Source organism: Pleurodeles waltl, chromosome 9 (genome assembly GCF_031143425.1).
Source record: "Pleurodeles waltl isolate 20211129_DDA chromosome 9, aPleWal1.hap1.20221129, whole genome shotgun sequence".
Lineage (NCBI taxonomy): Eukaryota > Metazoa > Chordata > Amphibia > Caudata > Salamandridae > Pleurodeles > Pleurodeles waltl.
The window spans coordinates 23,277,090-23,291,314 of record NC_090448.1 but is presented as its reverse complement, the minus strand read 5'-3'; the positions used below and the strand labels follow the sequence as shown (position 1 = coordinate 23,291,314).

General features: G+C 44.8%; 1 protein-coding gene across 1 annotated transcript in view; it reads right to left on the bottom strand.

Moving 5' to 3' along the window:
- Positions 1 to 2,167: 2,167 nt before the first annotated feature.
- Positions 2,168 to 14,225, bottom strand: part of LOC138258870 (NUAK family SNF1-like kinase 1) — a 133,111-nt gene continuing 121,053 nt past the window's right edge. Inside the window, exons 6-7 of the mRNA XM_069206167.1 lie at positions 10,688 to 10,820; positions 2,168 to 3,675 (exon numbers count right to left, since the gene is read on the bottom strand). Coding sequence (XP_069062268.1) covers positions 2,591 to 3,675; positions 10,688 to 10,820 — 1,218 coding nt within the window. The 3' untranslated portion in view covers positions 2,168 to 2,590. The remainder of the gene's footprint in view (positions 3,676 to 10,687; positions 10,821 to 14,225) is intronic.

Genomic DNA, 14,225 nt, shown 5'->3' with positions numbered 1-14,225 from the left:
AAACAAAAGTTACAGGGTCGTTTTAGGTAGGATTACATTTTAAACGCATGAAACCATAGAAATTCACCAGTTATAGTTACAGTTACCTCAAGTAACTATAACTTGTGCCCTAAGTTAACTATAAATCGCACCCTTGCCATGTGCTGCTAACTACCCCGCAAATTACAGCACTCATGACATCTTTGATAACATCATTGATAATATAAATGTAATATTTATAGTAACATTTGTAATGAAAAAACTGCGCATGGCCGTGGCGGTCCAAGTGTGATGGCCTCGTCTGTAGTGTGTCCAGTTCTGGAGAAGCTATATGGGATGCTGTGTAAAGTCCTTGAAGCCCCCCCGACCCCACCTCCCCTGAACACTGTCCAGTTATTTATTAATGCCTGCCATGGACTTCAGAATGATATTCTAACAATTGGGAGGTCACTTTTGTGCACTTTATTTGCCACTGAAAACCTCATCTTTAATGGGGTACCCTCTTCAGAGGGCCTCATCTGTTATTTTGTGCTGACATTTGGAAGGGCCTAAATATGTGTGAGTTAATGGCAAATGAATGGTGAATTGTGAACTGATGGTCACTGGACAGTAAATAAATGTAGAACGTATGATTAATGGAATCGGAGGTGACTACTGAGCAGCTAAGAAACGGGACAGTGGTTAAAGAATTGGTACATCAATGTTACATGGATTGTGACTCGGTGGTGGGTGGATGGTTAGATCCAGGTGAATGAATGGTAAGTAGTTAGTGATTGTGTCGTGAACGTAGGATGGATGGGTGATGATTGGATGGTAACAAGAGAATGAATGTTTAGTAGAGGAGAATGACGAATAGAGGGTAAATGTTGAATGATGACCATATTCTGCATGGATGGTGACTGAACGGTGGGTGGTGAAATGTTGGTGTATTGTGACTCTATGGTGACTGCATGGTGACTGGGTGGTGATGGAGAATTATGAATGAATGGTTGATGTATGGTACATGTACGTTGGATGGTGAGTCCATAGTGCGTGGTTGGGGTGTCCACGAGTGCATATTTGGTTGCTTTTCACCTTCACAATGTATGGAAAACTTAGCAACTTTCCACAGTTTGCGTAGGCGTTTGCTTTGCCACATCATAGTCAAAATGGTGTCCTTTGTTGCAATTTAGCTGCACACAAATGACACCAGGTGCTAGGGCTTCAAACATAGCAGAGGATCTTGGCAGCAAACCGACTCAATCCGTTGACGTCATGCAAAGCAAAGAAGACTTTCTATGGGAGGAAGGATGGAGTCGGTGAACAAGGATATGTGGTAATATGACATTTGCTTTCCTTCCCCTCGGTTCCTCTCCTTCAAACGTCACTTCCGGTGCAGCGCCCTCTGATGGCTGAAGCAGCTGGTGCACTATGTGTGCCTGAGGACGCTTCGAACAAATTATTTCTTATGATTCCTGTAACGCCTTATGTCTGATTCTTGCAGGTTTAAGTTTAAAGGTAGACAGCGCTGTTCACCTCTATTGCGAAGGTCATTTTACTGGCTCTCCCCTCGGTACACACATTCTAGGTGCCGTAATTGTAACAACTCTTCGTTTTAGTGTACCTTCTGCCTCTTTGAATCAGTGTTAGATTCCGAGTGCTGTAAGTTCCACCTTCTCTGCGTGGGAAATGATTTGTGACTCAACTCTGAGAAAAACACTCTTTCTCATCGCTTTCTCTACAGTAAATGCGCTTTTATGACTTCCCTTCCTGGACATTACTGGCCATAGCCCAGGCTAAGGGTCAAAGGGATGTCCTTAGTTATCAGAGATTGTTTCATTGTGTCTCTAAAACGAGAAACCGTGAAGCACAGAACATGATCGCCAGATCTGGCAAACAAAAAATAACTGAAAATTAAAACCTGGCTGATCCTTGCTGTTTCAATGTGCACTTCGCCGCTTGTGCTGTGAGATAATGATCACGGAATTTGTGACAACTCTAAGCATGCAGATAATTGCTATTTCTGTTTTTATAGTCAGATTATTGAAATACTTCATGATGGTTAGGGGACGAGAAGGGGTACAGAGTTGGGCTGTGCAGTGTAAAGAGTGTGGGACTCATTGCGCGATCCATATTATACTAACCAGCTATTCTTGGCTCAAAAACAAATATTCCACTCTGGTATATATATTTGCAAAATACCCCATAATGACTGGAAAACATTTTTATTTATTTTCTTAAATAATTAGCATTTTCAAGTACCGCCCTTCACATTCTTTCCTGCCTGGAAACATTGTTTTCCCAGCAGTGTACATACAGTCCATGCATACAGTAGTGTAAGGTACGTTTCTTTCAGATAAGCCGGCAGGCTTGTCTACTTTTAACGTCCCAAGGCCCACACTGATGTGGAGTATTTTGTTCAAGAAGTGAAACTGTGTACCTTTGAGCAAAAACTCTATTCCATGCTAAAATACGCAAATCCGTGGTGTGGAATGTTTTTTGGTGCAAAGACTAGTCTGTTTTGTCTCAATGACTATTGCATGTTACAAAGTCTTCTATTTCAGTTGAATTCAAAGATTGTCCCTGATATGTCTTCTGAGCCCTTGTGTTCACATTCGTATTTTTTCTCCTATCACTCATTCATGCAGTCACAAATCTTTCTGGCCTGGGTGTATACAGCACTAGCAACGCTGTGTTCCTCCTGGAGGAAGCTGTGGTCATGAAAGACGTGATTTGACTTGTCAGCCTCTCTTTTGGCGTGTACCCTGGGCACGCCTGTTCCCTCCTCATCCTCAGAAGCCGAACTGTAAGCGGCAGCCTGATTGTGGCTGTGGGAAAAGAGCTGACGCGTGACTTCACCAGTCATATCCAGAAGGTCGAAGGAATCGCTGGACAGGAAGCTGTCATCACTGATGATGCTAGAGGGTCGGCCGCTAAAGTGGATGAGGTCCTTCAACGAGTCAGACAACTTGAGGGCGGAGCAGTCAACGGGGAGATCCAGACTGGTGGAAAACCTTCCATTCCGCTTTAAGATGCCTCTTCTGTTCTGCTGCCCCTTCTCAGACTTCACTTTGCGCTCTGTGCTGTGGTCAACAGTCGATGGACACACAGAGGATATACCTCTCTCTGGAGATGACGAGTATCCTGACTCCCTTTCATAGTGTTTTTTAAGGATCCCTTTTCTTGGCATGGTCATTGTCGGCTGCCTGCTAGAAATGGTAGCTTTATCAATGGAGTCTGTTGGTTGAATGGCAGGCGTATGCTCCCCCTGCCCATCTGCATCACACGCCAAAGGCACGTTTTCTGAGAAGCTTAAGGAGGAAAAAAAGGCACTGTCAAAGCTACTCCTCTTCTTGAGAATCCCTTTGGGCTTCTTGCTCGTGGCCTTGGAGACATTGTCTTGCTGAGGATGCTTTATGTCATTCTCCTTCTTGGATTTCCTGAGGCCGGCCTCACACTCCTTTGTTTCCTCTGCTTGGAGGCTGCACTCCTGATGGGTTCTAGCCTCCCCACCGAAGCCGCTCTCTTCAAAACTCAACAGGTTCTGGCAGTCAATGTACCGAGCCAGAAGTGGGGATTGGCATTCCTGTGCCAAGTCGCAGTCACACACCACGGAGTCGAAGCCCCAGTTCACCCACCAGTGGTTGGCAACATCTTCGATGGTCGCTCTGTACCGCGAGTCCACTGTCAGTAGCCAGTCAATCAGCCCGCAAGCCCCTGTTGGCACAAAAACACAAGAAGGTCTTTAGTTAAAAATCTGTACTTCGATTTCTGAAGTTCAGTTTGCAAGATCTGCATGCAAGGAAAGTCATAGTGATCAGGCATTTGTTGACAAAAGTGTTTTGCACTTGATTTGACATGCAGTGTAAATTGAGGCAAAAGACAAACCCCTGAATACTGCGGCCCAAATTTACCAAATAGGCAGCCAAGTGCAGCAGCAAAACATACTGTGCTGCATGAGGAGAGTGCCTTATTTACAGAAATATGTCTATCTCCTCCCCTCTCCCTAGCGCTGGTGCTGATTTTAGCTGCCGTGTGCCAGGCACACACCTTTGCACCATTGTGGAAGGGTGTGTGCATGTGTCTAGCAGTACTCTTACAGTACAAAATACACATTTTAAAACCTTTCCTATGTTGGAAGTGTGATGCACAGTGCAGCATGCATGCAAAGTCAAAAAAGAAAGGAGAAATTAAACCATTTCTCCTTTTAATGCCTGCTTTCAAATGGCATTAACTTTTGGCTCAAAGCCCCGTCTACTAATGATTGTAGACAGAGACTTGCATCAAAAGGCATGGATGCTTGCATGGGAACGCCCATTCACCACCCATGTAACAAGCCCTTGGCGCTAAATAACGCAAAAAAGTGCTTTGCGCTGCTTTGCATCACATTTAGGGGTACTTTCCAGCACGCAACAAGTTTTGCGCTAGAAAGTAAATAGGTAAAACAGATTTTGCATCGATTTGCATCACTTTTGTGAAGCAAATACGGTGTAGAATCTTAGTAAATATACCCCCTGAGTCTTCTACTTTGTACAGGTGGCCGAAATGTATATTTTGCCTGCAGGATGTAGGCGTTTACAAACTTTCTTGTGAGAGAATTCTCCTATTAAAAATGAATTTTTATTGAGACTTTTTTTTTCTGAAAACCCTACAATAGTTGAATTTGTTTTAGCACAATTAAATATTTTAAGGGCAAACAAATCATTATGCAGAGGAAAAACTTTGCAACTTTGCCCACCCATACCAGTGAGTAGTCCTTTCTCTTGCATAATGTAAAATGTATCAAACCCACCCCACCTGCAGACATTATAGCATTCTTTATTCCCATTGTAGTTTTCATGTTTGTTGTCATTCATATCTCAGGTGTTGTATATAGTGTAGCTCACAATGCTTCAAGAAACTGCATCACAATATAAGAGCAGACACACTTAGGGCCATATGTACGAAAGCTTTTTCTCATAGACACAGAATGGGTAAAATCCTTTGGTACATCTGGCCCTTAATTACTTGCATTAAAAATATAAAAATTCAAGAATACTCCTGGTAGGACCATTTGGTTTTAGAAAAATGACTTGAATATCAGAGAGAACTCGGAAATCAGATTGCGGCCAAACAATACACAGTTAAAGCTGAAGGTTTCCCTTTTAAATATTTATATATTTAAATATTTCATAAATATGAACCGCTCCAAAGTGCCTTCTTTTGCTCTTATGATGAAAGGTGTGTTATTTGTAAAAATAAGTCCTTTCGGGCCCAGTAAATACCTGTACTACAGGCTAATATGATGTCCCCATTCTGAGTTTTTGCACCTCTAACCATGGAATAACAGGTAACGACACACCTCTTTCTCCTTGCCAAACCACAGAGAATATTGTGGCTTTTCAATGCACAGATGCTGCCAGGTATTACCTGGTAAAATTTGTGTGGAGGTAAAAAACATAATTCAGGGATATTTTTGAGCTGAACGTAATCCTGTTTCAATGCCATCTCCTCTGCCTGCTTCCTCACTTTGTGCATGCTATGTAAGATCTTGAAGTGGCTACCCCTACACACCAGACACACTGGGACACAGGCCCTCATCACCAGCCGACTGGACTACGGCAATAACCTCTATGTAGGAATTGCTGCACACCTCCTACAGAAACTTCAGACCACACAGAACACCGCCATCAGACTCATCCTGGACCTTCCCAGACAAACCCACATCACACACCTCCTCAGGCAACTGCACTGGCTCCCTGTACAGGAGTGATGCCAATTCAAGTTGCTGACCCACACGCACACGATTCTAGACAACCATGGACCAGTGAACAATAACCACCCCCTGAACTTCCACCATCCTGTGAGAAGACTATACTCTGCCTCCCTTTCACTTGCCCTTAATCTCTGCTTCTACCGAAGCAGAAGTGGAGGGTACTCCCTCTCTCACAACACAGCAAAAACCTGGAACAACCTCCCCACGCACCTCCGGACCATCACCTCACTTCCAGAATTCCGAATGGCTCTCAAGACCCGGCTGTTCGAATAAGCCACCGGGACCTGCAGGCGCCTGGATACCCTATAAGGTGATTAGCTGTGATTTATAAATCTTGATTTGTTGATTGATTGACTGATTCAGATGCAAACTTCTGTTGGCCTGATTTGGCATTTACTTTCTCAGCAGAACTGGATTTTATGTGCTGACGAGATCATTTTAACAAAGTTGCAATGGAGCCAAGTGACAAATCCGCAGCCATTCTTAGCATTCCTGGGCAATTGTGGTTTTTACGAAATTGTATCAATCACCTCTGTGGGACTTTTTGTAGCACGCTTTGTGAGGGTGACAAAATGGAACCTACAGGAAGCTTCATGGACATTTGTTCATTTGAAATGGAGATTATTTCCATCTATAAAACAGGCGTGCCCTTGCCATGCGTCATCTTACAGATGCACAAAAATATGCAAATGGCTTTTGAGGGAATAGGTTTGTGTGTGCCATCTTGGAGGTTGTGCATCATTTCTGTAATCCCCAGGGTGTCCTTTGGGAGGGACCACAGTGCACCACCGTGGAGATTATTGCAGGTACAGACGTCATCTCCAATGCAGGTGCTGGGCCTCCATGCCCACTGTACACCTACAACTGATGGCGAAACAGTAGAAGCTTTGGTGGCCGGTACTCTGCAAAGGTACCATGCATGCTGCCCTCTGGAATTGGACATACCCTTTCAAGGGGCACGGGATCATTATGGAAGCAGGTGCCAGCAGTAGGTAGAGCCTGCTCTTTCATGGTTATGGTTTGGTCCAATCTGACACCAAGATTTGTGGATATTGTCTGCTAGGTGTCCAGCAGGAACTATAGGTGCCGTAATCACATGGTTCAGGCATGCTTCCCCAGGCACCCATTATTACCATTTTGAGGACGTGGTTTCCCTTTCCTTTGTGGGGCAAGTGCAATGTGACAGAGGAATGACCTTCCACTCAATCACAGGTTACATAGGAAGGACTGTCTGGACACCCTTAAGATCAGACACTAGGAGCACTGCACTGTGTGGGGTGTTGAGATGGTAAGGTCCTCTCAAAAAATCCTCAGATGTCCTCTTATAATTATGAGGCAGTGAAAATATCTGGTAGAATCAAGTCACAGGGTGTCCAATATAACTTTCCTGCTTTCTTGACTTGTGCAGGTTTCAAGCCAGGCACTCCTGGAAGTGCTGGTTGATGAAATCCTCTCATAAATTCAGCCAGTGCCCCTTTACCATTTTGGGCCAGTGAAACCCTGCCCACTGTGAGGCTTGGACACAGGTTGTCTGGTATTATATGACCAGCTGTAGTGAGGGCATTTCTAGCTACATCTCCTCGCGCTGATGATCCATCAGCTCGACCGAGCCCCCAGTTGTTTTCCTTTCTCAAAACATTTCAGACCTGCTTTTAAGGATAACCTTCTTTCTTAAATTCCCTGGATCTGACCTGACGGTAGCAACCAATAAGCTGAACGGCGCCAAAACATGCGCTTCGTGTAGTGCTCTTCTTAAGTGCTTCAACTCAATTCACCTCCTCTGAGGTCTTATCAGTCAATAAAGCAGATTCTCCTCTTGAGTTGAACGTTTAAGTTATTGGGCTCAAATCCTAGCATTTTCCAAAACAAAATCAATTTTCCTTAGCCACCAATGAGCCATCTATGTTACTGGTGTGTTTTATCCCCAATTCACCTTTTGGCGTGCTACAAATGACAGGGGTTGGAACTACCTCCCTCTCCCTGCCTTGCCTTAGCAGCTACAGCGGGGCGAGGTTATTTATGGGCCTCTTCTGTATGCAACTCAGCAGACAAAAGCTCATGCATGATCATGAATGGAAGGAAGGGTGAAAAGAAGGAAGAGTGAAAGGTAAGAAGGGAATAGGAAAGGTGAATGGATGTCTGGGTGGATGAATGAGTGGGTGAAAGGATGAGTAAATGGATCGGTGCATAGACCGGTTAAAGGATGGCAGCATAAAGGGAAATCCGAGAGTGTGTGAGGACGGATGGATGGATTCCTTTATTGATGTATGGATAACTCAAAGGATGAATGTAAGGGTGGATGGATGTATGGACTGATGCATGCATTGATGGGGGAATTTGTGAATGACTGATGGACGGAATGGGGAAAGATTGGATGATGTATGGAAGAATGAATTGATGCAGTGGCGTAATGAAACTTGAAGGCCCCCTCTTGCCAAACACATGAAGGGAGCCCCCTATGTTCCAGACCCACACAGGAGCTCTCAGACCAGTGGCAGGCTACTCATGCACAGTGCCAGAGGGTGCCCTCTGGTGCTCGGGGGCCCTCCTGCACCGTAGGGGCTGCAGGGACTATTGTTACGCCACTGAATGGATGACAGAATGTGAAGATGGAATAGCAGATAGCCGCATTTGGATGGAAGAGTGAATGGATAGATGCTTGGATGAAAGAGACAAGGAGACTCTTTTTGGGAGGTTCGGGATTTGCTAGCTTGGTGTCATCACAGCTTTGGTGAGAAGTGGGTGCATTTTAATGTCCTGGCTACTCCCTGGACAACTGACATGTATTTGTTGATACTTGCATAGCATGAACCTAGCTTGGAAGACGTGGAGCAAGATCCCATTTACAGTGAGGTAGATAAACAGATAAGTACCACTGGCCTGGGGAGGGCAATGCTCTTTGAAACGGTGTGTCTTCATCTTTTTTCATCAAAATCAGGAAAGAAGGGGCAATCCTGAAGTCGGTGATGATGTTGTTCCTGGTTCTTGATTTCTTTTTGATCCTTCTTTGCTTTTTCCTTCCTGCACATCATGGTTTCCCATCTGTCCTCGATCCTGGTGTGGCATTGTTCACCTGAGGTTGACCTGGCAATTAGTGAGGCTGCCCATGCCATTTCCTTTACTGAAGCCTGTTGATCACTCATTTTACATATTTACTGGTCTCAGTTTGCTGGCGGAGAGGTGGGTGGGGGGGGGGGGGGGTGTACCCCTGCATCTCCTCCTCTGAGTCCGCTGACCAAGCACAGCCAGTGGCGTACTGAAACGTGAGCCCCTCCTGCAAAATACATGGAGGGGGCCCCCTACGCTCCGTATCCAGCCAGCAGTTCTCAGGCCGTGGACCCGCCACTTGTGCACAGCGCTGGAGAGGGTCCCCTGGAGCTCAAGGCCCCCCTTGCACTGGGAGGCTACAGGAGCTATTGTTGCACCACTGGCACAGCCCAAAGACCCAGACTCACTCAGTCCTTTGGAAGCGTGACACCCCCTGCCTCTTGCAGGCTTCCCTGTGTGGCTTGTCCTGCTATCACTCCAGCGGAGTCACCCCTCAGAAGGGAGGAAGGATGGGTCTTATGCTCTGCTTGAGGGTTGCCGCTGGAGTGGAGGGAGCCTCTGCCATTGCTCCTTTCCTCTGATCTCCTTGTTTCGCCACTGCACATCTTCTGTGGTCTCACAGGTCACCTGGGCCACTCAGGGGATCTTGGCATGCTGCTCATTGTATTCAATGCTTCCACAGGAGCGCCTCTTCTGCCGAGCTCGGTTACAATTCTGCTTGTGGTCCACACCCGGATGCACAGTGGTGCTTCAGATAGTTTTGATAAACTCTGGACCTAGAAGGTGCCATTTTAGCTGCACATTCCTCTGGGTCCTATTGCAGTTCACACATATGTCAGGCAGTATGGACAACAAAGCACTAGAGAGGCCTTTGGTTTCCCTTCACAAGGTGGGCTGGTTTTGGTAGACATTAGGCACCCATTCGCCTGGATTCCACCAGATTTCAAACGCAGGGACCTCTGCTGAGTGGCATCATACATCCTACCGGTCATGTCACTAGCCAAGGCCACCATTAGCGAATCCCGTTCTCTTGTCTAAAATGGTCATCAGTTTTCAAGTAAACCAGGAAATCCTTCTACCTATAATTTTCCCTGATCCCTTATCTCCTGTCGAAGAGCTTATTGATTCATCGACTGAATATTAAATGAGTGGACAAGACATTTACTCAGAACCGCTGTTGAATGAAGCCTGTTTGTGGAATTTGAGGCATCTCAGCTAGGATTGGCGCTGTCTGCTGTTGCACTTGAACTCAGCAGAGGTTTGCATCAGCCTAAGCACAAAGTACTCACAATCCCAGTTAGAGTTGCTCCAATCTAAGGGAGGTCCACCACAAGGATGCTGGTGTGTTAGAGCAAAGTGAGAAGAGCTTCTAGCATGGGCGTATGCAGGTAAGTGGCAGGGGCCCTCTTCTTAGACTTTCTTCTTTGGGATCGAAATGGGTCAGAATTTGCCTCTGCGATTCTGGCATCATTGATCTTTATAAAATTATTCCTGGGTGATGCATTAAAGTTGCTGACTCAGTAATTGTGGATAAGAGCCTCTTTACCGCTTGGAAACTACTACATGAATGTAAGGACTTCTCCAATGCCTGGGGAAAGGGATAATGATTTACTTACTTTGCATTTTCTATTGCCCCTAATCTTACTCTTCCTTGTAATAGACTTTTAAAAAAATCTGGGGGACTCCAACCTATCATTTTCTAATCGGTTTAGTTATTACTGGATTCTGCATCCGTTCTCATGTGGACAGAAGAGGGCCTAAACCTGCTGGACTTCAGACAGACCTGCATTGATGTGTGGACCACTTCATGAAAGGACTGTGATGAGGAAGAGAAATGCTAGGAGAAAGGAGATGATTCCACAATGAAGACATTTAATACACTATGGGCATTGCCAGTGCTGTTTACAAGAGGGACCGTGCTTATACCTGACAGATGTGGAGGCTTCCTGTATTCGCCGGTGCTGATCTGCTCTGCCAGTGTTCTGTAGTTGCTGTTGTCAAAAGGCATGCTACCATACACCAGTGCATACAAAAGAACTCCCAGAGCCCAACAGTCCACCTGAAAAGCAGAATTGAAGACAGTGAGAAGATCACAACATAATGTAATAAAGAAGTGTACAGGTATATGGAAAATCCCAGGTCTGTTCAATTATGATTCAAAGGACATGCGGCCATGGTTATCAGTTATACTGAAGATGTTTTTTTCTGCCTATTTCCTTAGTTATTAATTGCAGTGTGCAGCTACCCAGACCTTTGTGATCTAACCAGGTATTTATAGAACGGTGTTAGTACCAGCATGGCCAAAAGGTTTAACAAAAGCCTTTTACTAGAACCACAAAATGTTCTGCATTGACAAATGGAGATTTACAAATGTCAAAATAAAGATGTTTGGTTAAGCGATTAAAGTTGAGTTTCCTGTCCTGTACTTATTGTAGCATCCTCCCCAGCCTGGGTATCTGCCAATGACTACGCCACACACGGAGCTATATATTACACGTCATTATTCTTCAGCGTGTGCCCGCAAACTCCATACTCTAAACATGCATTCACTTCACCACATTCTTAAACTTACGTCATCATACTACGGAGTCTTTCAGGATCCCAAAAGGTTCCATCATACATACTCACAACACACTGAAACTTATGTGCCAGGGTTTTCTCCAATGTTTTGTGCAATGATGACAGCTGATTCAATCCTGCTTGGTCCAATGCCAGGAAGATTCAGTCTCTCACTCTTCCAAGGAGAGGAGCTCATGTCGAGATTCATTCTCCCCCGCCCTGCTAGTGGACCGAATGTTCAATTTCCTCCAGCACAGCTACATCTTTGGGTAACTGACTGCCACTATTCAGCCACTATTTCCCGTACTCATTTACTGGAGCCTCCGCCAGCTGCCTATTCCAAATAGTGCTTTTTCAGTACTCCACAATGATTTATTGCTGATTCTTTCTTTTGGACATTCTTCTTCAAGTGAATTTGGGATCTACCATAGCTCCTCAAATTGTTTTCTGCCCTGATGATGACCCATAGATTTCCCTAAGGGTCAAAACGACAATAGCGGCATAAAGACACTTTACCAAGAAACTAGTCATTTAGGAGACAATGAAAAAATAATGGATTATATTCTTATTATATTCAGTTATTTGAACGTATTCACTCTGTAACCGAGCAGTCCACTGACTGCCCACCTGTGATCACGGTATCGCTGTTCTTTATCACGGCACCCACTTGCACTGTGTGATCACTTTATTTCACAGAGCACCATGGCTGTTTGTTGTAGATCCTTTTGAATGTCGTTTGAGCTTTTCCATGATTGTTTGTACATGAAATATTACTGTATACATTCCTACATTGATATTTACACTTATTTGTGTTTTTATTGCATTAATTGACTATCATTTGACGTTATGAATGTTTTTGATGAATGAAATCTAGAAGGAATGTTGTTGCTCTCAATAACAGCTGATTCAGACATGCAGGTGTAACATGATGGGAATGCCACACATGTAACTGTGGGTATTGCTGGTGCTCTCAACAGGACGTAGGGAGCTCATACCTGTTGCTTCTGGGAGACTTCAAGAGACAGGTACAAATATTTTTGTTACATATATATTTAATGAAAAAACTCTGTGCTGACTGAGAGTTATGGTTAAGAACACAGAGCACAAATAAAGTCAAACAATTGAAATTCTCCTACAAAAACGTAAATTGAAGGGAAATTATGGATATTACCCAAAAATAAACGACCACTGGAATTCGTCAGACCTGGTGAGCAACCCAATAAAGCCCCCTCGCCCCCCACAGAATACACAGCTCATGACAACAGTCTTAGCATGCATAATTGTGTTAACCATGATACTTAGGGGCCCTGGCTGGACCAGGGCCCAGCCTCGCTGTCAACACCTCAAGTCAACAGAGCCCAGTGTGCACCACGCCCTGTACACAAGTTGGAGATGGTCTTGGGCTCTACTTATTATTCTCTGGACCCAGGCATTGACCTAGTCTCTGCTTATTGGACCCTCTTTGCATGGCCTTAGGGTGCGCACTGTGGGTTCAGGGTGCGATGCCTGCACCGGACCCACATGAGCTCCTGCAGAAGGAGCATCATTAACCAATGACGTAGCAGGAGAACCATGAGACCAAGGGAACAGGACTCTGCAGCTTCACATATCTGCCAAGAGTAGGTTGTGAGCAACAGAGTGAAGTGTGGTGGGGAGATCACAGAGGATGTTGATGGAGCAGAAGGATGAGTTGCAGTGCTTAATTTGTGCTTGTTGTTTCCGGTGCTGAGCACCGGCACTTATTTTTGCGGGCCGGTGCTTGTTCTTCTGCCTCAAGCATTTGCTGCGAGCAAAAGACACATATGGGAAAGACGGATGAAGAGAAAAACGAAAAAGCGTCACAAATGTTGAAAGTAGAAAGCTGCAAGAGTGAGCTGGAGGGGCAGGGAGTGGCTGTAAATGGATTAAAGAGGTCCGAGGTGGCTTCAGGATTACGCTGCCTGAGTATTCCGTGCTCGCACATTTAATTGCAGCAGCTGCGTATTTGAGGAGGGCTTTGGGCACCGGCACCTTTTTATTAACAAATTAAGCACTGATGAGTTGAATAGTACTTTCGAAGTTCGAGACTGTAAGGAGAGCTGTTTTAGTAAGGTGTCTAGAAAGGAAGCTGACTGCAGTGCAGAGGTACTGGTGTTAGTTACTGGGAGTGTCTATCTATGAGGGTCGTCTTTCAATAGTTATAGAAAAGGAAAGGAGAATAAACAAATGGATTCATTAATTAACGCGTGTCATTACCTCAGAAAAGGGTGTCCCAGTGTTACTAGGAATGTGGGAGAATTTTTAAGAGCAAATGAAAAGATGAGTTTTTGACAGGTTTCAGATCCTGGATAGGCATTTGGGGGAACAGCTGTCATGAGATAAAATGTTCCATTCTTTAGCAGTTATCGCAGTGAAAGTGAGTCCTCCCTAAACCTCCTGAGACTTGTAAGAAACAAAAGGTTTGCAGTATTGGAGGAAAGAGCCCTTGTAGGGACATAACACGTGAACTGATTGTTCGTGTTGCTAAAAAAAAAAAAAATATAGAGAATAAAAGGGCTTGTGACAAAGGTATTATTATGGCCTTGTAAATGCAGCGTATGGCAGGGGTAAGGGAAGTGACATCATGTGTCATTTGATCTTTACTTTTACTCATATACATGCTTATACACACAGGCCCATATTTATAAGGAGCTTTTGCCATCGCTGCGTCATTTTTTTGACAAGGTGACGGTGCAGGCTGCTGAGCCATATCTACAAGACCACGCTCGAACGCATGCGTCGCTTTACATGGCCTTGTAGATATGGAGTAAGGCAACGCAACACAAGTCGCTGTGTTGCCTTACTTTGTGTCAGGGAACCATTTCCGTGGGTGTTACCACGCAACATCCATAGATTTTGATGCATTCCCAGATTTACAAAGTTTTGT